General features: G+C 48.5%; 1 protein-coding gene across 4 annotated transcripts in view; it reads left to right on the top strand.

Moving 5' to 3' along the window:
* Positions 1-27,924, top strand: part of RMDN3 (regulator of microtubule dynamics 3) — a 167,575-nt gene that overhangs the window by 35,803 nt on the left and 103,848 nt on the right. For all 4 annotated transcript variants that reach the window (XM_029598573.1, XM_029598575.1, XM_029598574.1 and 1 more), the window contains one exon: positions 18,226-18,421. In XM_029598573.1, the coding sequence (XP_029454433.1) occupies positions 18,226-18,421 (196 nt within the window). The remainder of the gene's footprint in view (positions 1-18,225; positions 18,422-27,924) is intronic.

Below are 27,924 nucleotides of genomic sequence, written 5' to 3'. Positions count from 1 at the left end.
ACTTTTTTTGCAGCCCTCCTCCGGAGACGGACATCGGCGAGGACGACCGCGGCTCCCTGCCTCCAGCTGCCCGCGAAGATAGACGCCTGCACAAGCGAAAGCGGCCCCTGTTCGTGCAGTTGGGCCGCTCAAGACGTGATGTCACGACATTTGGCGTCACGGCATGTGACTCACGCCTTGAGCGGCCCAATTGCACGAACAGGGGCCGCTTTCGCCCGTGCAGGCATCCATCTTTGTGGGCAGCTGCGGTTGTCCTCGCCGATGTCCGTCTCCGGAGGGGGGGCTGCAAAAAAAGTAAGTCGCTTCGTCGCTTTACACTGCCAGTCCTCTCCCCTCCTCCCGGAGCAAGGCTGCTTTTCGCGCCTTGCCTCGAGAGGAGGGGAGAGGGGATTGGCAGTTCCGAGCATAGGATTGCCCGTCCTCTCTCCCCTCTCTCTCGTGCAACTTTTTTTTTCGCTTTTTTTTTCGCTTTTGTTGCTTCGGGAGGAGGGGAGAGAGGGCTGACAATCCCGAGCGTCGGAGAACTGTCCACTTCCTGGTACCTGTCATTTCAAATGTCATTTGAAATGACAGATACCAGCGTGTCCGTGGAGCGTTAGGCCCGCGCACCCAGGTTACTGTATAGGCGCTGTATAGCACTCTATACAGTAAAACGGGTTGCGCGGGCCTAACTCTTCACGGACGCTTCTTAGACGCAGCTTGCATTAGCAAGCTATTTACATACAGGATCGAGCGGTAGGTGAGCTGCACTGTGCGTGCGGCAACCGTGGGTGCGCCGGGCACTAATGCAGCTCTTCCTACCGCTCGTTACTGGATTGACCTGTGTGTAAATAATCCTTAGAGCCTATCATATGGAAGTAACCCATTGGAGAGACACAATTAGTTTGAATTAATAAAGATGTTACACCAGTAACAAGGTATGGTAAGGCAGATTTCCTAGCGTGTAGCAGATGGACTCAGAACAAGTGGGTATAGTGTGCTCATGCTAGCAGTTGGAGACGGATCTGACGTCAGCACGGGTACATATACCCCCACAGGAAGTAAAGCAACTTAGTAATTTCCGTCTCCAAAGCAGTTTGGAGCGCCTGCACGCTCGCTGAGCGTGTTTTCCAATACTACTTTCTACTTTCTAAATTTCTAAGAAGATACCAGAAGACGAGCCCCGCACTCCTGCGGTGATACCCTCAGGTCCCTCCCCCAGTTGAGTTTCCCGAGGTGATTTCCGCGATCCCTCGGAGGTCTACGCCTCGGTCCGGTGGCCGAACCGTGGCAGGTTCTGGGACGGCACTTCCAATTCCGGGCTTTGCCCTTCGGGTTAGCCACGGCGCCGCGGACCTTCACCAAGGTGATCGTAGTGTAGCAGCTGCGCTCAGACAGGAAGGAATCCTGTCCATCCCTACCTAGACGATTGGCTGATCAGGGCGAAATAACGAGAGGATAGCCATCGGGCAACCAACAGAGTGATCTTCCTTCTGGAAAGCTTGGGATGGGTAGTCAACCTAAACAAGAGTTTCCTACAGCCTTCCCAATCACTGGAATACCTGGGAGTCCGGTTCGACACCAGGCAGACAAAGTCAGCCTAACCACCAAGAGAAGGTTAAAGCTCCAGACGCGTCTACGTTCCTTGATGGGAGCCAGCCGGCCCATAGCTTGGGATTACCTGCAGGTTCTTGGTTTCATGGCATCCACCCTGGAAGTGGTACCATGGGCAAGGGCTCATATGAGACTGTTACAACACTCCCTCCTCTCTCGTTGGAGCCCACGTTTACAGAACTACACCGTGCATCTACCTCTACCCGCCAGAGTGCGGACCCAGCTACGGTGGTGGTTGCAGTCCGACCACACGAGCAGGGGATCGAAGATGTCCTCCCCCACGTGGACTCTGCTCACCACAGATGCCAGCCTGAGCGGATGGGGAGCACACTGCGAAGAGCTCACCGCCCAAGAGCGGTGGAACAGAGAAGAGTCGGGGTGGAACATCAACCGTCTAGAGGCACGGGCAGTCCGGATAGCCTGCCTGCGATTTGCTCACAGACTGCGGAACAGAGCAGTCAGAGTGATGTCCGACAATGCCACCACATCAACCGACAGGGCGGAACCACATCAACCACATCAACCACATCAACCGACAGGGCGGAACCAGAAGCCAACAGGTGTCCCTAGAGATAGCCCCGCTGATGGCTTGGGTAGAGGCGAATCTCCAGGACATCTCTGCCGTCCACATTGCCGGAAGGGACAACACCACGGCAGACTTCCTCAGCAGGGAAAGCCTAAATCCGGGAGAATGGCAGCTGTCCCCCACAGCCTTCCAGATGATTGTGGATCAGTGAGGGACTCCGGACATGGACCTACTAGCGGACAGGTCCAATGCTCAAGTACCCAGATACTTCAGCCGCAAGCGAGATCCGTTCTCGCAAGGGATCGACGCCCTGGTTCAACCATGGCCTCCAGGGACCCTGCTATACGCCTTTCCGCCGTGGCCCCTGCTGGGCGCCCTTATACACAAGATTCAGAGGCACAGGGGCCTAGTTCTTCTAGTGGCACCAGACTGGCCAAGAAGACCCTGGTACGCGGACATGAGAAGACTACTGACAGGGGAGCCCCTTCCCCTGCCTCCTCTCAGGGACCTGCTACGTCAAGGTCCCATCCTCCACGAGGATCCGGCTCAATTCTCTCTTACGGTCTGGCCATTGAGAGGGCTAGACTGAAGAAAAGAGGTTACTCGGAGCCTATGATAGATACACTCCTCCGAGCGCGCAGGTTTTCCACATCCCTCACCTACATAAGGATCTGGAGAGTATTTGAAGCCTGGTGCGACACTCATGGCACCAATCCACATGCGACCACAATCCCTATTGTTCTGGATTTCCTGCAGGATGGGCTTCAGAAGGGTCTCTCCCTAAGCTCCATCAAGGTTCAGGTGGCTGCGCTGCCTTGCTACAGTCCCAGGAGGGATGGCAAGACCATTGCCACGCACCCAGATGTTTCCCGCTTCCTGAAAGGAGTCAAGCACATTCGTCCGCCACTGAAGTGGCCAGTGCCCCTGTGGAACCTCAACATAGTTTTGGATTTCCTCGCGGGATCCACCTTCAGACCCCTCCGGGGCCTGTCTCTCCGTTCACTAACTTTGAAGATGGTGTTCTTGCTGGCAGTGTGTTCAGAACGCCGCATCTCAGAGCTACAAGCACTGTCCTGCCGTGATCCCTTTCTCAGGCTCACTCCAGAGGCTATCCATCTTCGCACGGTTCCCTCCTTCTTACCTAAAGTAGTCTCACAATTTCACCTCAACCAAACCATATCCTTGCCAACCACGGCGGGTTTGAAGAAGTCGGAAGAAGGGCGTTTGCTACGCCATCTCGACATCGGCAGATTGCTGCCCAGATACCTGGAAATGACAAGCGGTAAGAAAGATGGACCATCTGTTCGTCCTTCACAGCGGGAAGAAACAAGGGAAAGCGGCCTCACGACCCACCATCGCCCGCTGGATCAAAGAAGTTATCAGAGCGGCCTACGTAGAGTCCGGGAAGTCACCACCTCTGCAGGTCAAGGCTCATTCCACCAGAGCGCAGGCGGCCTCTTGGGCAGAATCTAGGATGCTGTCGCCCGCGGAGATATGTAAGGCGGCAACGTGGTCCTCTCTCCATACCTTCTCCAGATTATACCGTCTGGACATCCAGGCCAGGGAGGACACAGCATTTGCGAGGGCAGTCCTACGCGGTCCTCAGGCAGCCTCCCACCCAGTTCGGGAGTAGCTTTTGTACATCCCACTTGTTCTGAGTCCATCTGCTACACGCTAGGAAATGTTGAGATTACTTATCTGATAATCTCCTTTTCCTTAGTGTATGCAGATGGACTCACCATCCCGCCCGGCTGCCTATATACATGGGTTTCACCACTTCAAGGTAAGGCATGTCATTTCTTACACGAGAGCGTCCACTCTACCAGGTGTCGACGCCTTCCGGTTGGGAACGCTGGCGGTCTCCAGCTACTTTCAATCGGTCAGGGGAATCCTGTTTCATTAATTACTTGATCGGTCAGTACACATATATCCATAACAGCTTTTGCAAGGAAGATTACTAAGTTGCTTCACTTCCTGTGGGGGTATATGTACCCGTGCTGACATCAGATCCGTCTCCAACTGCTAGCACGAGTACACTATACCCACTTGTTCTGAGTCCGTCTGCATACACTAAGGAAAAGGAGATTATCAGGTAAGTAATCTCAACATTGTAACTATGGGAACTTGTTAATGTTCATTTTGTAAAGATTTTACTATATGTCTGGTTAGCTCAGAATCAAAGCTACCAGGTCATATCTGTATTTCTTAGCATTCAGACAGGTTAATCCACACCAGTGGGTTATGCACCTCTACCAGCAGATAGAGATGGAGCAAAGCTGACATCACGATATATATATATATATATATATATATATATGGTTTATGGTTTATTTGGTTTTCTATACCATCGCAATAATATATAGTAAAAGAATGATGACAGCTATAATATATAAAGAAGTAAAACATTAGCAATAGTTAATCTAAAATATTGTGTACTAAAGTTGTATAAATATCAAAGGCAATAACAATCGAGGGAGCACCGCTAAATATCATAACTATGAAATGAACAAAAACAAATGCAAAAGGTTGATAACTGCTTATCTGGTACAGTCGGCTTATACAATACCGTCAGCTTATACAATATTGTCAGCTTTTCCAATACTGTTTTTGTAGGCTTGTCGGAATAGCCAAGTTTTGAGTAGTTTTTTGAAGAGTTTTGTGTCGTTTTGAAACCTTATGTTTTCTGGAAGTGAGTTCCATAAGTATGGTCCGGCTATTGATGTCAGTCTTTCTCTGACTGTTTTGAGGTTTGCTGAGGAGATTGGGGGAATTGCGAGTAGGGCTTTGTTTGCTGATCTTGTGTTTCATTGGGGATGATGCTTTTGGAATAAAGTATTTAGGCATTTGGGTTCAATGTTATGTATGGTTTTGTGGATTATTGTGAGTATTTTGTGTTCAATGCGTAACCAGTGCAGATCTTTTAATAATGGGGTGATGTGTTCTGATCTTTTGTGTCCACTGAGAATTCTGGCTGTGGCGTTCTGAAGAATTTGGAGGGGTTATTTTGGGGAGTCCTAAGAGTAGTGAGTTGCAGTAGTCAGAGCATGAGAAAATTAGTGATTGCAGTATTGTTCTGAATTCTGGTTGGTTTAGAAGTGGTCTTAGTTGTTTAAGCATTGCGAGTTTATAGAAGCCCTCTTTGGCTTTCAAGGCGATGTTTAACTTGAAGTTCAGTTCAGGGTCGAGCCATATACCTAGGTCTTTCACTTTTCTCGGAGTTTGATCATTGTGTTGCCCGTTAGACTTGTGTTCATGGGAGGGTTTGAGCTTTTTCTTTCGAGCAGAATGTATTCGGTCTTGTCGATGTTTAGGCATAGTTTCATTTGATTTAAGGTATTTTTTATGTTGGTAAAATATGTGGCTGAAAGGTTGATGGCATTCTCTATTGTGCTTGTTGTGGGGACGATAAGTTGGATGTCGTCCGCGTACATGTAATAGGTGATGCCGAGATTTGATAGTAGTTGGCATAGCTGTAGGATATAAATGTTGAACAGGGTGGCAGAGCGGATCCCTGTGGCACTCCGGTTTCAAGAGGGATTGATTCTGAGAGGGAGTTGTTGATGGCTACTTGGAATGATCTGTTTTGAAGGAAAGAGGAGAACCATGCTAGTGTATTTCTTGTTTTGCCTATTTCGGTTAGACATTGAATTGGGATTTTATGGTCGACCGTGTGAAATGCAGCAGATAGATCTAGTAAGATGAGAATGTATTTTTGGCCGTTGTTGAACCCTTTTAGAACAGTGTTTGTTAGGTTGATGAGTAGTGTTTCGGTGCTGTGTCGCCTTCAGAAACCATGTGTGGAATATAGGATGTTGTTTAGTTCCAGATGTTCATCTAGTTGTTTCAGTACATCCTTTTCTGTTAGTTTTGCAAGTAAGGGTAAGTTAGATATGGGTCGGTAATTATTTAGGTCATTGGGGTCAAGGTTCACTTTTTTTAGGATGGGCTTAATTGTTGCCTTTTTGAGAGAGTCTGGTAGATCTGCATCTTCAAGGGATTTGTTGATGATTGATGTAATTGTTGGAGATATGACTTGTGATATCTCTTTTAGAGTACTGGTGGGAATTGTATCAAGTTCATGACTTGCTGGGTTTATTGTTCTAATGAGGTTTTCACTCCGTGGATGATATGGGATCGAAGGATGACCATGGTGATAAGTTAGTGTGGTTAGCTGTATATTTTGGTTTGTGGTTTTGATTAAGTTCTCAGATATTTTACTGATTTTGTTTTTGAAGAAATTTGCAAGTTCATTGCTTAGGTTTTTGTTTGTGTTAGAGTTTGTGTTGATTTTTTCTGCGCTGACATCAGCCTGCCAGTATTCTCTGTCTCCAGCAGATGGTGGACATGCATCTCCCTACTGGACATTGGTTTAAAAAAAAAGAGAAAAGAAGGACATTAATTCACCCCACTCTCCTGTAGTAATACCTTATGGTCCCTCTCTCAGTTGAGTTTTCCTGAGGTGATATCTGAGGATCTGTCCCTCAGTAGAGTGACTCAGTCCGGTAGCTGGTTTTCCGATGTGGACTTAGCTGTAGAGAGAAAAACAGCTGAGAGACTAGCGGGGCAGGAAGCAGAGCATGGCGGTGAAGGCCTTTGCCCTCTCCTTCTGCAGCCAGAGACACACTATACTTGGCCGGGACGGGCTGAGCTCAGGTAAAGAGTAACTGTATAAAAAAAAATTTTTAAGAAGAAGGGGAGATAATTTTAGGGATTACCTTCCCTTTCTGGTCTTCAAGACTTGGCATGCCGATCTGACATCCATTCCCGCCTCCGGGGGAGCTTGGGGAGTTGTGGCAGCTTGGTGGGCTGAGCATCCTCTTGGCTTGGCCCTACTCTCAGGCTTTGCTCAGTTACTGCATGGTAGACTGCGGTGGCGTTTGTGCCCTTTTCTATGTGCAAATCTGCCATGAAACAGTGTCTGATGTAGGTTCGCGCTTGCGCTCAGGTGGGTGCCTATGTTTTGGGCGTCCATAGTGTGCACTTATTAGACAAAGCTTGTATTTAGGCGCCCTGTCCAGGCTTACTTTTACGGGTGTGCAGTTTGGCACACAATTGTCAAACGCCTTTGGGAGTGTGCTGCTAGTAGGTGTTTATCCATGGTGCTGGTAGCAAAGAAGCTGAAGCGCCTTTCCCTTTGTGCTGCTTGCCATATTAGGGCATCTCAGCCTGGGATCCCCTCTAACTTGTGTCAGCACTGCTTGGAGGTTCAGGGAGAGTTGTCTCTGACTGATTTTGCTAAGCCTGGCTTTTCCCAGCATGATACGGGAATGGGACCAGAAGGGGACCAGTCAGAGGTTTCACCTGGTTTTGGGGGCTCCTCTAACTGGTTCATCAGCAGGGGAAGGCAACTCAATGGGCACAGGGCAGACTCTCCCTGGTTTTGCTATGGTTCCTTCTGCCTTTTCTTGGGTAGAAGTTTTTCAAAGGCTGCAGTCTTTTTTTCATGCACAGTCAGCGGGGCTGGCCAAACCAAAAAGTTGAAGATCACAGACTATGGATTACAGCACGCCTGGTGCCCACTGGTAAGCGTCAGAGTACATCTAGACCTGCCTCGGGTCACACTGCTAGGGATCCAGATGGCATGGATGATGAAATCGATCCTTACTCCCTGGAGGGTGGGGAAATTCCTCCAGGGTTGGAGTCGTATAGAACAGTGCTGTGTTTATTTCATAGAGATGAGTTGCTGGTTCTGATCTCCCAGACACTGAAGATGATGGGTGTGCCGGGTGCTGATTCCATGTCTGAGTCAAAGAAAGATCCCATTTTAGTTTCTTTGCATAAAGCATCATGTTTCTTTCCCATTATAGAGGCTATTCAAGAATTGATTCATTTTGAACAGGGCACCCAGGAAGCTAATTTTAAAGGGGGACAAGCCTTGGAAGTGCTGTACTCCCTGGATCTGGCAGTGAGAGAGCAGTTTCGCTTTCCAAAAATGGATGCACTGGTGTGTGCCGTCACCAAGTGGAAGACTATCCCTATAGAAGGAAGAGCGACATTGAAGGATGCACAGGATAGGAGAATAGAGGCTATCCTTAAGCAGGCCTTTGAGGCGGTGGCAATGAAAATGCAGATAGCCTCTTGCTGCTTTCTGGTGGCTCGCACTTGCTTCCATCTCAGGAAGTCGATGAGTCTGGTTTGAGTTTTAGGACAGTGATAAAACTGGCAGCTGCCTTTTTGGCAGATGCGGGCTGTGATCTGGTCTGCACTTTTGCCAGAGTGGTAGTTTTGGTGATAGCAGCCAGATGTCAGCTATGGTTGAGGAATTAGTTGGTTGATACAATTTCAAAGTCTAATCTTACGAAATGGTCCTGTTTGGGAATGAGTTAGAAAAAATGTCCAATAAGTGGAGTGAGTCCCAGGTTTCTCAGTTACCAGAGGATAAAATGTATACGCCACTCTTGTTCAGCATGAAAGTTCGTGCTAAGGGTTTCAATCATTTTTGACCCTGCAGAGGAGCAGCTTCTCAAAGGGATCAACCTTTGGGTAGATCTCAGTCCTTTTGTCCCAGGCAGCCCAGATGGGGAGGGGGGGGGATGGGCTTGGGCAGCAATGCCCCCCAACCCCCTCAAAGAAGGTGTGCTGACCCACCCCGGGAACAGGAGATAGGGGGTCGCCTGTCTCTCTATCAGTGGTGGGTCAAGATCATGTCAGACCAGTGGATTCTGGAGGTGATAAGAGATGACTATGCTCTGGAGTTTCTCAGCGTTCCTCAGGATATTTTCATGGTGTCTCCCTGCAGCTATCCACAGAAGAGATAGGCAGTGGAATGAACGTCGTCAAGGCTCCTGAGCCTGTGGGCCGTGATCCCATTACCCATGTCACAAGAAAATATGCCCAATATTCCATTTATTTCATTGTACCCAAGAAGGAGAGTTCCTTTTGCCCCATCCTGGATCTCAAGAGAGTCAACCGTCATTTGCGAATGACTCATTTCTGCATGGAAACTTTGCGCTTAGTGGGAGTTTCTTATGTCTCTGGATTTGTCAGAGGTGTATCTGCATATTCCCTTTTGGCTGGAGCATCAATGTTTTCAGGATTTCACTGTTTTGGGTGATATTATCAGTTTCATGCGCTACCCTTCTGTTTGGGCACTGCATCCAGAACCACCTTCAAGTTCATGGTGGTGGTAACAGTAGTGTTGAGAGAGGATGGCATTCTGGATTGGTCAATTCAGACCAAAAGCATGGAAGAGAGTCTTCAGGCCTTGCTCAAGGTGATCTCCTTGTTACAGGAACTAGGTTGGGTGGTGAACTTGGCCTAGAGCACTTTATAGCCATTTCAGACACTGGAGTATCTCAGTGTTCATTTCAACATGAAGCATTGCAGGGTGTTCCTGCTGGAGATCTGTATTCAGAAACTGATGGTGAAGTGCGACTATTGACAGAAACAATATGCCCGACTGTATGGTCTTACCTACAGGTGCTTGGGTTGATGGGAGCCACCCTAGAGGTAGTTCTGTGGGCAAGGGCGTATATGCATCCTCTTCAGTGCACACTGCAAGTTGGAGTCCTGTTTATTTATTTATTTTATTTATTTAAAAACCTTTCTATACCGTCATTATGTTAGATAACCATCATAACGGTTTACAAAAAGGCACGAATAGCAGTATGAGTTAATTCGTATAGTTAATATTACATAGGTGTGCCATTATTGGACTGTAACATTTGTTTTAATAAAGAAAAATTCTAAGTTGAGTTTAGTTGAAATGTAGGTTGGAAAGCTTATGCACTGTTCATATGTAATTAGAATTCACTAAAATGTGCTTGTAAAAAGTAGTTAAAAACTAGTTTCTTTGTGCTTACTTTGCATTTGTTTCTTTTTCTTCATTCTCCTTGTAAAAAGCTTGTTTAAAAAGCCATGTTTTTAGACTTACTTTGAATAGTTTCAGACTTCTTTGCAGTCTTATTTCGAGTGGCATTGAGTTCTGCAGTGCTGGACCAGCCAGAGATAGTGCTCTTTCCCTTACTTGGGTGAGACGTGCTGATTTCATGGATGGAATAGTCAATAGCTCCTTATTAGCTGATCTTAGATTTCTGGGAGGTTCGTGTACCCTGAGTGCTACGTTTAGCCAGTCTGCCTTTTCATCGTGGATTAGTTTATGAATAATGCACAATACTTTATATTGTATTCTTTGAGCTACTGGGAGCCAGTGTAGTTCAGCCAGTGTTCCTGAAATGTGGTCTCTTTTCTTTATTCCTGTTAATACTCTGGCAGCTGAATTCTGTAGTAATTGTAGTGGTCTAATGGTTACCTGTGGTAATCCTAGTAGCAGGGAGTTACAAAAATCAGTGCTGGCGAAAATCATTGCTTGTAGAACTGTACGGAAATTTGTTAGGGTTAGAAGAGGTTTCAATCTTCTGAGTACCATTAATTTGGCGTAACCTTCCCTTACTTTCAAAGACATGTGTTTTAGGTTTAGTTCAGGATCAATAATTACGCCCAGATTTCGTACTTTCACCGCTAAATCCACAGTTTGATTGATTGTTTTTTATCGTTATTGGTGATTGTATGGGGTGTATGTTTTTTCGTTCAATGTGTAAGAATTTGGTTTTTTCAATGTTTATGACTAGTTCCATTTGGTTAAGTAACTATTTGATTATGCCTATTTATTTATTTATTTATTTATTTATTTAAAAGTTTTTTATATACCGCGCATGGGATCACTTACGTGTCCGTCTAAGCGGTTTACAAGTTTACATACACAATAAAACAAAATTTACATGCATAGTATAAAACAAAATTTACATACATAGTAAAACAAAATAATACTTGATAATAGCGGTATCAAGAGGGTATGAGGGGGTTCAAGGTCTTAATTTAGGTGCAGGTACTGTAGTTGTATGCATCATTAAATAAAAAGGTTTTAATCATCTTTTTGAAATCATTTCGATTGGATGTCATCCGGATATGGTCTGGTATGGAGTTCCACAGGGTTCCATAGGTACATATTGGCCAACTTTAATGTTTCTTCAATTGTGTTGTCAATAGGTAGCAGTAGTTGAATGTCATCTGCATATATGTAGTGCAGTAGAGAATCTTCAGAGTGTCCAGGAACATGGGCCCTCAAGGAGCTGCTCAACGCCCTCACTCCGCCCTCTTTACCTCTGTGGCGACTCCCTCCGGGTCTGATGGGCGGCTGGCTGCCGCGGCGTCTCCATGCCGTCTCCCTCCGGCATCCCCAGACCAGCTCGACGTTGCAGGTCCGCCATGTTGCCTGATGACCTAGGGCACGCGCACGCGTTCTGATTGAAGTACCAGCAAGGGCGCGAACCTCAGGGGCATCCCCCTGAGATGACGTCATCCGCTTCCAATATTTAAAGGTCTCTAATTCACTATCTAACTGAGCTAGCAAGCAGAGGATTTGGATACAGATTCGGCTACGTTTCCTCCAAGCTACTCTGCCTTCTCGGACTTACCAGAGGTACCCGCTCCTCGGGGGCCTCGCTCTTTTCTTTACTTTCAGATTACAGATAGGAACCGGTACTCGCTCCTCGAGGGCCCATGTTCCTGGACACTCTGAAGATTCTCTACTGCCTGGAAGCTATCGCTGCTACAAACAATTGTGAGTTACCATCGCTCTCTCAGAGCTTTCCCTGTGACCAGGTACTCGCTCCTCGAGGGTCTAAACCTTTCCAGCTCCTGAGCTTCCTTGAGACCTTATGTGAGTTTTGTCATCTAGTTCTGTTCATGAACCTTGTCTACTCTACCTACTCACTTTCTACAGTTTCTCAACAGCTCAGCCATCCTGGATTGCGGTTCTAGTGCCTGAGGGACTACTGCCCTGCCGGGCATATCAGTTCACTACTGCCACCTCTGGTGGCTTCCAAAACCTGTTTAATAAAAGAAATGTATGTCTGTCTCCATACTCAAGCCTAGCCGGTGGTCCCTCTCGGGATATCCTCGCGGGGGCGTGGTCATCTGCCACCGGCCCAGGGATTCACCACTACTATCTCAGATTCATAACAGATTGCTAACTACCAGCTCTAACCCAGAGCTTTCCCAACAGATTGCTATCTCCTCACGGAGTATCCTAACAGAAGCGGAATATAACTGAATCTGAAACACTACAAGATAGCTGACTCCTCTTTCTTAGGAGCCATTCATTCAGATTGCTCCTCCCATCTACACCCAGCTTTCTCACCAGATTTATTACAGATTAACTCCTCCCTCTTCAGGAGCTCGCAGTCTCACAGATTTATTACAGATTGCTAATTCCAGTGGATCCGGCTTAAATATGGGATGTTGTTAACCTCATGGATCCGGCACATCTCTCTGCATTGCAGGCTATACTAAGCCTGGCCCAATGCATCTCAGAGCAGCAAGAAACTTTGGAGAAACTTACTGCAGCATTTCATCAGCTACACACACAGAAGATACAAGGCACAGCTTCTAACCAAGAAGGTCTGTTACAGGAGGTAACTTTAAAGACTGCTGTACCACTGGTGGCTCCTATCCTTTTTTCCGGAGAAATCCAGAAGACCCGGGGCTTTCTGCACCAGTGCTGCATGCACTTCACCTTACAGCCAATTTTATTTCCTACAGCTCTTTCGAAGACCACCTACATCCTATCATACTTGGATGGGAGAGCGCTGTCGTGGGCTTCTACCTTGTGGGAATGCAAGGACCCTATTTTGCAGGACATAGAAGGATTTATGGACTTGTTTAAATCTGTCTTTGATGACCCTGCTCATAATTCTGTTGCCGAGTTTGCTTCGGTGGACTTGAAGCAAGGCAACAGATCATTGACTGAATTCGCCATAGAATTCAAGACTCTTGCAGTGGAACTTAGCTGGGACCCCAACTGTCTCAAGACTCTCTTCTGCAGAGGCCTGGATACCCGCTTAAAGGACGAGCTGGCCGCTCGCCAGACACCTGACTCACTGGACGAATTAATAGCCTTGGCCACTCCGATTGATCACTGGCTCCGAGACAAGGTGAAGGAACTCCGGCCTAAGGTGTTACTTGGGTTGAAACAGGCTAGTACTACCACTGCACCTCGGATGGTTCCAGTATCTTCTGCTATTGATAAAGATGAACCGTTGCAACTTGGTCGTGGACACTTGACCTCCAAGGAGAGAAGATTTCGGAAGAAATGCGGCCTGTGCATGTACTGTGCTCAGTCCGGCCATGACGTCTCTACATGCCCCATTCGTCTGGGAAATGGACGGGCCTAAGTCCCGCTGGAGGACTGTTCTTGGGCCATACTGCATTCTCTCCTGCGCTCTCTCTTTCAGTCTTCGTGAGCTGCGAACCAGCTATGGTTCAGACTCCTGCCCTGATGGACTCAGGGGCAGGAGGCAACTTCATTCTCAAACGTCAGGTGGAAGACCTGAGGAGTCCCTTCGTCAAATTAGAAGATCCATTATTGCATCACAACTTGAAGTGGGTTAGGCGGTCCTTTACATCGCCACTTCTCCTGAAGATCTTCGTGACGTCCACGGCAGTTCAACTTATTGCTGCTGATATTCATAGCGCCTTCTATGTTCACCTTGGCTCAAAGGCATTCAACTTTAACTGTCTTCACGGATCACAAGAACTTGTGTATCTCCGCCTCGCACACCGATCTGGAGATCGAAACACCAGAACACATTATAGATCCGAAGTAGATACAACACCACAGCACATTATAGATCCGAAGAAGATACAACATCTATCCGTATTCACGGATTACAAACTTAGAGATATCTGTCACCTTCCATCCATTCGGAGGATGTGTCTGATGAGCCACAGCACATAGTTGATCCGAAGAAGATATCTCTGGCTACCAGCTAGTCTCTTCCGCTGGTGATACCACCATCTAGAAGTGGATTTTGGACGTACCCCAACATCGTCACTTCCGCTGAAGCCTCAGTGACTTCCATAGCAGCTACTTGTTACTGCTGAATTCTACTTCATCGCTCATCCAACAACTTCTACTGGAGAATCATCTTTAGAAGTGGGTTTTGGACGTATTTTACATCACCACTTCCACTGAAACCTTCAGTGACATCCACAGCAGCTCAATCCATTGCTGCTGATATCATCAATAATACTCTGCAAGATTCTTCCAAATCTAAAGATCCATCTGTCATCATTGCAGAAGACGAATTAGAAATTAAGATCAAAGAGATTCTGGATGTTCGTAACAGAGGCAAGACTTTTGAATACCTTCTGATTTGGGAAGGCTTCGGCCCAGACTTAATCTCTTGGGAGCCTCAGACCAATATTTTGGATAAAGAGATGCTTCATCAGTTCCACCTCCCGCATCCTTTCAAACCGTAGCCTGGTACCCGAAGAGGAGATCGCCCTTTGAAGGGGGGTACTGTTGTGCCTGTCGCTGTTCGATGCCGTCGCTCCGCCTCTTTACCTCTGTGGTGACTCCCTCCGGGTCTGATGGACGACTGGCTGCCTCAGCGTCTCCATGCAGTCTCCCTCCGGCATCTCCATGCAGTCTCCCGGCGTCTCCATGCCGTCTCCCTCCTGCGTCCCCGGACCGGCTCGACGTTGCAGATCCGCCATGTTGCTTGATCACCTAAGGCAGGCGCGCAGGCGCGTTCTGATTGAAGTACCAGCAAAGGCGTGAACCTCAGGGGCTTCCCCCTGAGATGACGTCATCCGCTTCCAATATTTAAAGGTCTCTAATTCACTATCTAACTGAGTTAGCAAGGAGAGGATTCGGATATGGATTCGGCTACGTTTCCTCCAAGCTACTCTGCCTCCTCGGACTTACCAGAGGTACCCGCTCCTCGGGGGCCTCGCTCTTTTCTTTACTTTCAGATTACAGATAGGAACCGGTACTCGCTCCTCGAGGGCCCATGTTCCTGGACACTCTGAAGATTCTCTACTGCCTGGAAGCGATCGCTGCTACAAACAATTGTGAGTTACCATCGCTCTCTCAGAGCTTTCCCTGTGACCAGGTACTCGCTCCTCGAGGGCCTAAACCGTTCCAGCTCCTGAGCTTCCTTGAGACCTTATGTGAGTTTTGTCATCTAGTTCTGTTCATGAACCTTGTCTACTCTACCTACTCACTTTCTACAGTTTCTCAACAGCTCAGCCATCCTGGATCGCGGTTCCAGTGCCTGAGGGACTACAGCCCTGCCGGGCATATCAGCTCACTACTGCCACTTCTGGTGGTTTCCAAAACCTGTTTAATAAAAGAACTAATGTGTGCTGTCTCCATACTCAAGCCTAGCCGATGGTTCCTCTCGGGATATTCTCACGGGGGCGTGGTCATCTGCCATCGGCCCAGGGATTCACCACTACTATCTCAGATTCATAACAGATTGCTAGCTACCAGCTCTAACCCAGAGCTTTCCCAACAGATTGCTATCTCCTCACAGAGAACCCTAACAGAAGCGGAATATAACTGAATCTGAGACACTACAAGATAGCTGACTCCTCCTTCTTAGGAGCCATTCATTCAGATTGCTCCTCCCATCCATGCCCAGCTTTCTCACCAGATTTATTACAGATTGTTAACTCCTCCCTGTTCAGGAGCTCGCAGTCTGACACCAGATTTATTACAAGTCCACAGTCTCAGAATTGCTCGATTATGGCTTCAGTTACAGGTGGAGATCAACATCTAACTGCTGTGGTGGTTGAAAGCTGATCATCTAAGGAAGGGCATTCCCTTACAAACACCGGTTTGGCTAATACACACAGCGGATGCGAGCCTCCAGGGTTGAGGGTCTCACTGTCAGGAGCTGACAGCGTAGGGGAGCTGGAGTACAGAAGAGTCTCTCTGGAGCATCAATTGGCTGGAAGCCTGTGCCGTTTGGTTGGCATGTCTGAGATTCTTCAACTGCTTGCAGAGTCGAGCGGTCCAAATAATGTGAGACAATGCGATAATGGTGGCGTGCATCAATCGCCAGGGAGGACCTAAGAGCCAGCAAGTGTTGCAGGAAATAGCCCAAATCATGGAATGGGCAGAAGTGTATCTTCAGGAGATCTCAGCCTCACACATTGCAGGAAAAGACAATGTAAGAGATAACTTTCTCAGTAGACAGAGTTTGGATCCAGGAGAATGGGACTTGTCAAACGAAGCATTCCAGCTCATAATGAGCTGCTGGGGCCACCCTTTTCAAGACTTGCTGGCGACATCACACAATGCGAAGGTTCCTTGCTTCTTCAGTCACAAGAGAGATCTGAAGTCTTTGGGCATCAATGCCCTCATGCAGGAGTGGCCTGAAGGCAAGCTTCTATATGCCTTTCCCCCGTGACCCATATTGGGCAGAATGATCTGGAGGATCGAGAGACACAATGGGGCTGGTGCTTCTGGTGGCATCAGATTGACCCAGGAGGCTGTGTATGCATATCTGTGAAAGCTCCTGGTGGACTCTCCTCTCTGACTACCGGTCCACAGGGATCTGCTACTGGAGGAATCTATTATTCCAGAAGATCAGACTCAATTTTGTCTTACGGTATGGCCCTTGAGAAGGCTCGGTTGTTGAAGCATGGATATTCCACTGCTGTGATTGCCACCTTGCTCCGAGCGTGAAAGTTCTCCACTTTCTTAGCCTATGTTTGAGTTTGGTGAGTGTTTTAAGCTTGGTGTGAACGAGAGGTTCATCCTCGTTTGGTTAAGATCCTGCTCATTTTGTACTTTTTACTGGATGGGTTGATTAAGGGCTTGGCCCTTAATTCCTTGAAGGTACAGGTGGGTGGCGCTTGTCTGTTTCTGGGGCCAGGTGAATGGTGGACCCTTGTCTGCCCGTCTGGATGTGGCTTGGTTCTTGAAGGGAGTAAAGTATCTTCGTCCTCCTTTACAGTTGCCGGTGCCCTTGTGGAGTCTTAATCTGGATCTGGAATTTCTGGCAGGTCCCACTTTTCAACCTCTGCATAGCCTCTCCTTGAGGTTACTTACCTTGAAGATGGTGATTCTCGTGGCACTTTGTTCTGTGTGCAGTTTCTGAACTTCAGGCTCTGTCGTGCCAGGAACCATTCCTTCGAGTGACTCTGGGGGTGGTCCAGCTGCAAACATTTCCGTCCGTCCTTGCCGAAGGTGGTCTTGGATTTTCACTTGAATCAATCGATTTCCCTGCCGACATTGGATGGGGGAGAGATATGGATGAATATTGTCTGCTACAGACCTTGGATGTCAAGCGGCATATTATGAGGTATTTGGAGGTTTCTAAACCCCTCAGGAAGACGGACCGGCTGTTTATACTCCACAGTGGCAGTAAACAGGGTGAGTCGGCGTCGTGGGCTACAATAGCTCACTGGATTAAGGAGGTAATCACAGCAGAGTATGTGGATGCTGAGCAGCCGTTGCCTAGTCAGGTTAGGGCTCATTCCGCTAGAGCTCAGGCAGTGTCATGGGTGGAGATTAGATTGTTGTCTCCCGTCGAGATCTGCCAAGCTGCAACATGGTCCTCCTTACACACCTTTTCCAGGCATTACTGCCTGGATGTGCAGGTCCGGGAGGACGCAGCCTTCGCACATGCGGTGTTGATCGGACCACGAGCAGCCTCACGCCCTATTTGGGAGTAGCTTTGTTATATCCCACTGGTGTGGTTTAACCTGTCTGAATGCTAAGAGAGAAGAAATTACTACTAACCTGGTAATTTCCTTTTCTTTAATGAAGACAGGTTAATCCATTTTCCTGTCCTTGGCTGCCGGGTGGTGGTACTGTTGTCCTCCTGAGTTGCTGCGCTTCTGGGAATTATTGGTAAGTGTCAGATCCACTCCCTAGATTAGTACATCAGAGCTCAGTATTTTCTTGACAAATGAGTGCTTGAATGATTGTCTGTTAATAGTTATGATCATGTACTGCTTAGTTGTCCACAATTGGCTTTTGGAGAGAATATTGGCAGGCTGATCTCAGTGCAGGGATATATATACCATAACGTCAGCTTTGTTCAGTCTCCATCTGCTGGTAGAGGTGCTAACCCACTTGTGTGGATTAAACTGTTTTCATTAAAGAAAAGAAAATTATCAGGTAACTAGTAATTTCTTCTTTTTGAGTTGTTGTAAATCAATAATAATAAACAGATTTAAACATGAAGTGCATAGTATCCCTTTTAAATTCAAGGGAAAGCAGTATATTTATTAAACTCAGACTCATAAATATGTATTGCTGTAGTCTTCCTTTGTTTTACTTTTCTCTCATGCTGCTTTTTCTTCATTAGTTTCTTGTACAAGAATTAGGTCAAATGAAGCCGTTGGCAGCATTATATGTGCTTCAGCTTCATCGGATGGTCAGGATCTGGAGATACTGAATAATCTGGAGTGCGTGAAGGACAGCATCACTGACCTGAAACGAGAAGTGGAGGGCCTGCGGACCAACCTTCAAGGACTAGCAGCCGAAATAGTTAGCGAAGTCAAGTAAGCAACACATTTTATCTTTTTGTATTATTAGACTCTTCACGGCTTTAGCAATATAAGTAGATAGTGGCAGCCCCTGCCTGTGACAGCACTAGGCAAGTCTGGTACCATAGCTGGCATTTACAAGCAGCCCTCGGCGAGATGTGTTAATAAGAGATTATGTTAAAACTTTTAGAAACTTTTTTCTTTTTATGATGAATAGTCTAGAATTTTAGACAAACTCATATTTTAAGGACGTTAGCTAGAAGCGAAGTGGACCCTTGCTGCTGTGGTGAGGTTGATGCAGCCTTTGGGACGAGCCCAGTAGGTCCTTACCGACAGCTAATGGAGGTTCTCTTGCAGGAGACTGGTCTAGGGCTTTACCTTTACCTAGCCTCTTTCCCAGCAAATTGAGCCTTTCCCTGTACGTACCAGGATCAGTCCAGACCGCGGGTTATGTCCCCCTTCCAGCAGATGGAGTCAGAGCAAAAACTGAGAGGGTGGTCCCTCATGACTGGTGCGCGCCCTCTGTAAATCTTCAGTATTTCTCTGACTCCAGCAGATTCGGTTTGCACCTTAGGTTCTCCCATTTTCTTTCTGTGAGAATAGTCTTTGTTGATTTATTTCCCCTGTTTTCTTGTTAACACTTTTTACTTGGATCTTATTTTAAAAAAAAAAAAAAAGGCAAAGGCTTTTCATTGTAGCTTTGCTCTACTTTCTATGGGCTGTCCTGCTGCAGGCTTGCAGGCAGAGCTTTCATTCAGTGGCAGACATGTCATCTTTTGTATTTATTGCTGTATTGTTTTGGGGGTAAGTTTGTTAACTTTCCTTTCACAGGGCTGTGATTTGCTGCCTTTAGGGATGAAGTTGGTGGTCCAACCTCTCCCCCTCGATATCGACCCGCTGCCCGGAGATGTCGTATCCTCAGGGCAGCCCCTAAGCTTCAGAGACGCGACATCCCTCTGGCTTGAAAAAAAACAAACAAAAAAAGTGGAACGGGTCATTAAAGTTCGCTCCTGCTATCGAAGGTTTTCGGAGGTCTGGGTTCCAAGCCCTTCTTTACTTGCCTCCATGCCATGGATGACGCGATGCAGCGCCTGCAGGGAGCCCGGATTGTGGCTCTCCCGGGAAAGCCTGTGTGCTCGGTGCGTCCCCGGTGGGGAGGGCACCTCAAGCCCTATAGGGCGGTCTGTTTCGCGTGCAAATGCGCGCCAGGCTCTGAGGAGGTCAGCCCCGTTCCCGTCCAATGCAGGAACGGCTGCCATCTTGGTTCCACTACTTGCTGCTCCAGCACTGCCTCACGGGGATTCAGAGCCAGACGGACCTCATTCTCCTCCAGTTCTCTTTCCGGCGCACCTTCCCGATGCAGAGCCGCCCTCAGAGGACCCTACGGCCCCCCCCCTCGGCCATTCCTCCCTGCAACCTTTTTCCACAAAATTTATTCTGCTGATGTATGGGGCTTATTTGGCAAGGCTCAGCCAGCATCAGGATGCGGTTTTGGCTCCCTCTCCTCCTAAAATGGTCAGTCTGGGGGAACTCCTGGACGTGGCAGGGGTTGCCTCGGGAATCGGTATCATCACGGCCCGGTACAGCACCAGTATTTCTGGCCCTGCCGTTCCAGTGGCCCTTTCGGGATCCTCTAGGGTTCAGCTGGTTGCCTATCCAACCGGTCCTGACCCTCCACCCCCGACGGACCCTGCACTGGACCCTGATCTAGATGACCCGACGCCCTCAGCACAAGTCGAAGGGGATGTTCCTCAGGTTCTTTGCCTTTTCCAGAGCGATGAGATGGTTCCGCTTATCACACATGTCCTGGCTGGATTATATATTGAGGACCCCCAGGAAGTTCCTGCCACCAGCACTGCACCGAAGAGAGGGGGTCCCGTCCTACCAGGGCTCAAGCCACCTTCGAAGACTTTCCTTTTCATCCTATGCTCCTCCAATTGCTGTCCAGGGGGTGGGAGACTCTCTGGAGGCCTCTCTGCGGGTTGGCAGAGTGATGGACAGACTGTATCCACTCCCCGAGGAGTCCCTGGAACTACTTCAGGTACTGAAGGTGGATGCATCGGTATCCACAGTCATGGCTAGGACACCTATGCCTGTGACTGGAGGAGAAGCCCTTCAGGGGTTTGCAGGACTGCAAACTTGAGGTGTATTTGAAGAGAGTGTTTGAGGCGTCCGCCTTGGGAGTTCGGGCTGCTGTTGGTAGCTCCCTGATGCAACAACTACTCGGGACTCAGGACCTGCCTCCAGGGGAGGCACAACAGGCGGAAAGGCTAGAAGCCGTCATAGTATGTGGCGCGGATGCTCTGTATGATCTTCTCCGGGTGCTGGCCAGATCTATGGTTTCCGTAGGATCCTGGTCCCTCGACTTTCTGGAAGCTCATTTCGACATCAAAGTAGGCACAGGCTCTCTTCGTCTGAAGCAGGCCCAATCGCTCCTTGCTCAGGTTCAGCGTTTCGGGACCTCCGACTTCCCACAGCATGGGACTATCTCCAGTTGCTAGGTTCCATGGCCTCCACGACAGATGTTGTGCCTTGGGCCTTTGTCCACATGCGTCCCTTACAAAGAGCATTACTCTCCCGTTGGAAGCTGGTATCTCAGGAATTTCAGGCTCCTCTGCCGATACCGCCCCTACCCAAGGACAGCCTGACCTGGTGGCTCGACCTGGATCATTTGCTTCGAGGAGTAGAGCTCGAGGTTCCACAATGGTTACTTGTTACAATAGATGCCAGCCTTGTTACAATAGATGCCAGCCTTACCGGCTGGGGCCAGTGTGCGGTCAGCACTCGACACAGGGTCAGTGGACACCAGGACAGGCAACTTGGCCAATACACCGTCTAAGGACAAGAGCGGTCCATCTTGCGCTGCAGCATTTTCTGCCCCTAGCACAAGGCCGAGCAGTCCGGATCCTCTTTGACAACGCCACGACTGTGGCGTACATCAATCGTCAGGGGGGAACAAGAAGTCTCCATGTGACTCGGGAGACTAACAAGCTGATGCCGTGGGCGGAACTCCACCTGTCTCATCTGGTGGCGTCTCACATTGCAGGGTGGACAATGTTCAGGCGGCTTTTTTAAGTCGCCAGCGCTTAGATCCTGGAGAATGGGAACTGTCCCAGGAGGCAGTGGCACTACTCGTCACGCGATAAGGGACTCCCCATCTGATGGGAACTGATGGGAACGCAAAGGCTCCGTGCCTTTTCAGCCGCAGAAGGGAGCACGAAGCAGAAGGCGTCGATGCCCTAGCCCTCCTGTGGCCAAGGAACATCCTATGTTCCATGTTCCCGCCTTGGTCCCAGGTGGGAAGAGTGCTCCAAAGAATAGAGGGTCACCAGGGGCCCGTGATGCCCGTGGTTCCGAAGTGGCCTCGTCCGCCATGGTTCGCAGACTTAGTCAACCTAGCGGTGGCTGGCCCGCTGCGCCTGGGGCATATCTGTCGAATCTCCTACGGCAAGGACCAGTATTTTTCGACCAGGTAGATTGCTTCTGTCTAGCGGCCTGGCTTTTGGAATGGTGCCGTCTGAGGAGACGAGGGTATCCAACGGCGGTTATCGCCACTCTTCTCAAGGCTAGGAAGCCTTCCACCTCCAGGTCCTATGTCCCAGCTTGGAAAGTTTTTGAGGCTTGCTGCCAGTCCTTATGTCTCTCTCCAAGCCGTGCGACCATAGCCCAGATCTTGTCATTCTTACAGTGAGGGCTGGAGAGGGGATTAGCCTACACTTTTCTCAGAGTTCAGGTGGCAGACATAGGTGCTCTAGTTCATCATTGGGATGGCCTTCCTCTTGTGACACACCCAGATGTGGTCCGGTTCTTGAAGGGAGTAAAGCATGTGAAACACCGATTCGCAATTTATGCCCCTCAGGGAGTTTTGATTTTGATCCTTTGTATTCTTGGCAGGCCGCTCTTTGAACCGCTGTAGAGCGCTACCCTCAAGGACCTGACTTTTAAGACAGTTTCCTTGGTTGCCATCTGTTCCACTCGCAGAATCTCGGAGCTGCAGGCCTTGTCATGTAGAGAGCCTTATCTCCGCTCTACGGATCCTGGAGTATCCTTTGGTATCGTACCATCTTTCCTTCCAACGGTGGTCTCGTCTTGTCATCTGAATCAGTTGGTGGAACTGTCATCATTCCAGGATGAGGATTCCAAGGAGCTCAGGTGCCTAGATGTCAAGCAAGTCCTCCTTCGATATCTGGAGGTTACTAAAGGCTTCTGCTTATCAGATCATCTTTTTGTCTTCTGGAGTGGTCCCAAGAAGGGGAACTAGGCTTCAAAGACCACCATTGCCCGATGGATGAAGGAAGCAATCTTTACCGCGTACATTGGCGCGGGGCGTTAGCACCCAGACGGTATTAACGCTCATTCTCTCCGAGCTCAAGCCGCTTCCTGGGCAGAAAGCCGAGCGGTCTCTTCACAGGAATTTTGCACACTTTTTTGCACACTTTTGCGCATCCCTATCGCTTGTATCTGCAATCAACTACCTTGGGTTCTTTTGGGGCTCAGGTCATTCGAGCTGGGACATCAGTGGCCCACCCTATTTAAGGGAAGCTTTGGTACATCCCACGGTCTGGACTGATCCTGGTATGTACAGGGAAAAGAAAATTATTTCCTTACCTGCTAATTTTCGTTCATGTAGTACCATGGATCAGTCCAGATGCCCACCCTAAGGATTTGGGGGTTTTTTCTTTGGGTTACTCCTTCATCTAGACTGTGTATTCATTTCAGGACCTGTTTGGGACTGACTGAGAGTTCACATTGCAAGTTTGCCTATTCAGATTTACAGTTTGATGTTCAATTTAGTTGATATTCATTTTTGTATTGATCCATCCAAGGGGTTTTTCTTTGTTGCTTGGATATTCTTAATACTGAAGGCTTACAGAGGGCGCACCAGTCATGAGGGACCGCCCTCTCAGTTTTTGCTCTGACTCCATCTGCTGGAAGGGGGACATAACCCACGATCTGGACTGGTCCATGGTACTACAGGAATGAAAATTAGCAGGTAAGGAAATAATTTTCTTTTGGGTACCGGGGACTGGCAGGACTTAGGCAAGAGTCTCTCAGAGAACGGGGTAGGCGGTAGTCCAGGGCCAGGTAAGGGTCAGAGACAGGCAGCAAGCAAACAAGGTCAATGTCCAGGCCAAGGGGTCAGTGGAAGGCAGCAATACAGAGTAATCTGTGTCCAAGCAAGGGATCAGTTCCAGTAGTCAATCCAAAGAGAAGACGAGGATAAGGCAGGACAGGCTGGAAGGGCGAGGCAAGGCTGGACAGGGCAAGACAGGCTGGAAGGACGAAAAGCAATAAGCACTGCACTAGGTAGGACCTGTTGGTGAGGCAAGGTAGGGATGTCTCCTGCTCCCTTTTTATAGGGCTGAAGATGCCGTCATCTCTGGGTGTCATGGCATTTTCCTGTCATGGGCCCTTTAAATATAGAAGTGTCAGGTGTATGCCTAGGCAGGAGCTGGAGGCGCCGGTTCCAGCAGCATCCTGCTGCGAATGCGAAGGTTGGCAGTGTATGCTGCGAAGGAGGGTGCTGGTGCCATCGGGATAAGTGCAGCAGCTTGTGGGGGCTTTCCACAAGCCTCCAAATGTAATAGTATCTCCACTCTTAAGCTCCTTCCTCAATGTCCTGTGCTTTGACTTCTGGGGAAAGCGACAATAAAATTCTTTAAGCAACAGGAGAGCTAGAAGGTTGGTTGCAGGCTTCCAAGCATCTCCTCATGTCTATAATATTTCCATGCTATGAGATACTCTTGCTTGTTTCGACGACTGTAGACATCCAGGATTTCTTGTATCTCATAACTGGTATTCTCTTCAGAGATGGTTTCTGTTTGTTGAGGTGGTTGCCGAGAAGGCCAGGAGAGAACTAGTGGTTTCAGGAGAGGCACATGGAAGACATTATGTAGGTGGTAGCTTGATCCGATAAATCACAGTGTCTGCTTGTTGCAGCATAGGGAAGGGACCAATGAATCAAGTTGCCAGTCTGACAGAGGGTATTCGGAGATTCAAATTCTGTGTATTTAACCATACCAAGTCGCCTGGGTTGAATTGTGGTGTGGGCCTGCACTTGTCCGCCTGCTTCTTAGAAAGGGGTGCTACCTGGATAAACAATTGATCGATCCTTTGCCAGGTATCTTGGAGCTCCTGAGAGATGAGATGGGCTTCTGGACAGGTTACCGCCCAAGGGAGAGGAAGCAGCACCTAGGGATGTTTGCCGTAAACCGCTTTGAAAAGAGTGGATCCGGTGGAAATGCTTATGTGGTTGTTATAAGAGAACTTGGCCCAGGGAAGAAGAAGAGCCCAATCATCTTGCATGTCATTTGACATACGATCTGAGGAAAGTCTTAAGGACTTGATTAGTCCACTGTTTATCTGTTTCCTTGGGGGTGGTAAGCTGTAGTAACGTCCAGCACAATACCACATTTCTTGCATAGCCCCCTCCAGTATCTGGCTATGAACTGGATTCCTTAATCTGAGAGAATATGAGAGGGTAGTCTGTTGTGGGAATCTCAGTTTAGTGGATCCTTGGGCCGACCTGCTGGGGAATAGGAAGAGATGGACGATGTCTCTGATGAACAGCTGGCCGGGAGGCAGATGTTCAGGCGGGACGTAGATGCTCTTTACCCTGGAAGCTGGTGCTCCCCCAGGAGGAGTCCGTAGGAGCCCAACTGCTGGGACTTAGGTGGCTTCACCCTTGGAAGCCGAAGCGCCCCCCCCCCCCCCCGGGAGGAGCCCGTAGGGGCCCGGCCGCTGGGACTTAGGCAGGTTGTGGATCAGGACAGGTAACTGGAACCAGACTAGGACAGTAGCGATACTGTAACTGGGTACGGGTTCTGGAACCAGGCAGGAACTGTAGCAGGACTCAGGTACTGGAACCAGGCAGGAACTGTAGCAGGACTCGGGAACTGGAACCAGGCAGGAACTGTAGCAGGACTCGGGAACTGGAACCAGGCAGGAACTGTAGCAGGACTCGGGTACTGGAACCAGGCAGGAACTGTAGCAGGACTCGGGTACTGGAACCAGGCAGGAACTGTAGCAGGACTCGGGTACTGGAACCAGGCAAGAACTGTAGCAGGCAGGCAGGAACCAAGCAGGCACTGTAGCTGGCAGGCAGGAACCAAGCAGGTACTGCAGCAAGCAGGCAGGAACCAAGCAGGTACTGTAGCAGGAACGGAGCGACGTAGCCAACCAGGTCACTCCAGGGTGCAACGCAACAGGAAACCAGAATGCTAACCCGTTGCAAGGCAAAGGCTGGATGGCCGCGGCCGGCTTATCAAGGCTGCGGCATCTGACGTCAGGAATCGGGTGGAGTCAGTACTGGCGGGAAACGGGCTACAAAGGCGCCCAAGTGGCATGCGCACGCCTAGGAACAGGACGTCCACCAGAACCTTCATGGCGGAGTTGCCCCAGCGGGGAAGCCACCAAACAGGCCGCAAGCCAGGACTCCGGAGGCGGGAACAAGTCCGGGAATCAAGAGGTAAGGGCCTGGCCACGGTACTCGCGGCCAGGACCGCAACATAGTCTGTGTAGATGAAAGACGAATTGTATGATTAGACAGGCCAATACTGGAGCAGAAGGCAAGCCCAGAAGAGGGTTGAAATGTTCCATCTTGGAGAATCTATCCACTACGGTTCATATTGTGGTGGAGACCTGAGAGAGAGGGAGGTCCGTAATGAAATCAATGGACAAGTGGGTCCAGGGTTCCTCGGAGGTTGGCAATGGCTGTAACAGCCCCTAAGGTCAGGCTTGAGCAGTCTTGTGTTGCGCACAAGCAGGGCAGGATGCCACGTATCTTTTTACTTGGGGCTACCAGTAGTGACGCAGGAAAATTTAAGAGTGCAGGTGATTCCTGTGTCTCCTGCTAAGTGTGATTCATGATCATATTTCAACACGTATCTTCCATCTGGAAGGAACTTGAGAAGGCATCGACTCATTGGTTCTTAGCTACTGGTCAGTAGCATCGCTCAAAGTCAAACTGATTGAAGAAATGCGACCATCTCCTTTAATAACGGAAGACATAAAGGAAACTCCTCGACACGTCGTCAATCCTGCAAGAATCATTCTTGCTTCTGTTACTTCTGTCCTTGTTGGGAAAGCAGTCATCCCTAAGAGGCTTTGGGAAAGAGTGTTAAAATGGGTGCATGACTCTCGCATGGCAGGACATCCCGGAGTATCCTGAATCCTCAACCTCCTTCAACGCAAATACTGGTGGTCTCAATTAAAGAGAGACACAAAAACTATGTGGCTTCCTGTCTACTTGTGTGCAGAAAAATCCTGTTTGTGCCCAACTCTGGGGATTGTTAAAGCCATCACCAGCCCCCAAGGAACCCTGGACCCACATTTCCACAGACTTCATTGTGGATCTCCCTCTCTCATACAGCTCCAATACGATTTGGGTCAGAGTAGATAGATTCTCTAAAATGACACATTTTTTACATAAGAACATAAGAAATTGCCATACTGGGTAAGACCAAGGGTCCATTCGCCCAGCATCCTGTTTCCAACAGTAGCCAAACCAGGCTACAAGAACCTGGCAAGTACCCAAAAATTAAGAAGATCCCATGCTATTGATGCTAATAGTAGCAGCGGCCATTCCCTAAGACAACTTGATTAATAGCAGTTAATGGACTTCTCCTCCAAGAACTTATCCAAACCGTTTTTAAACCCAGCTACACTAACTGCACTAACCACATCCTCAGGCAACAAATTCCAGAGTTTAATTGTACGTTGAGTGAAAAATAATTTTCTCCGATTAGTTTTAAATGTGCTACTTGCTAACTTCATGGAGTGCCCCCTGGTCCTTCTATTATCCGAAAGTGTAAATAACCGATTTTAAAGACCTATATCATATCCCCCCCTCAGCCGTTTTTTCTCCAAGCTGAACAGCCCTATCCTCATAGGGAAGCTGTTCCATCCCCTTTATCATTTTGGTCGCCCTTCTCTGTACCTTCTCCAGTGCAACTACATCTCTCTGGGCTGCCCTCTGCTCCTGAGCTGTTTTGTCTATTCATCCAACATGTTCAGACTACTTGGCCTTCCATCTTAATTTTGACTGACTGGGTGTCCAATTCACAGCCCACTACTGGAGGGCTCTCTGCTGAAAGTTTTGACATCACCTTAGACTTCACCATAGCCTACCATCCTCAGGGCAATGAGCAGGCTGAGAGACTCAACCAGGTTTTCAAAACCTTCCTTCAAATGTACATCAACAAAAGGAAAGATGATTGGGCCACTCTGCAACCAAAGGCGGAATTTACATATAACAACCATGTGAGTAGCACCACTGATTCCTCTCTGTTCCAGATGGACTATGTAAAACATCATAAATACAAAAGGAATCCGCCAATATATTTAATCAAAAATCGCTCATCCACACGCAGGATCGATTTTGGCTCTTTGTTTTTTGTTCTATGTAAAACATCCCCAGGTGCCAGTGCCACTGCCTCTGCCTCTTATCATGGACTGCCCCGCAGCCCGCCTAAGCAAATGAAGAACTCTAAGACCTTTGGATCCAGACAAAAAAATAA

The sequence above is a fragment of the Rhinatrema bivittatum genome, chromosome 4, assembly GCF_901001135.1.
Source record: "Rhinatrema bivittatum chromosome 4, aRhiBiv1.1, whole genome shotgun sequence".
Classification (NCBI taxonomy): Eukaryota; Metazoa; Chordata; class Amphibia; order Gymnophiona; family Rhinatrematidae; genus Rhinatrema; species Rhinatrema bivittatum.
The sequence above is the reverse complement of the archived record's forward strand: the minus strand, read 5'-3'. Positions and strand labels throughout refer to the sequence as shown.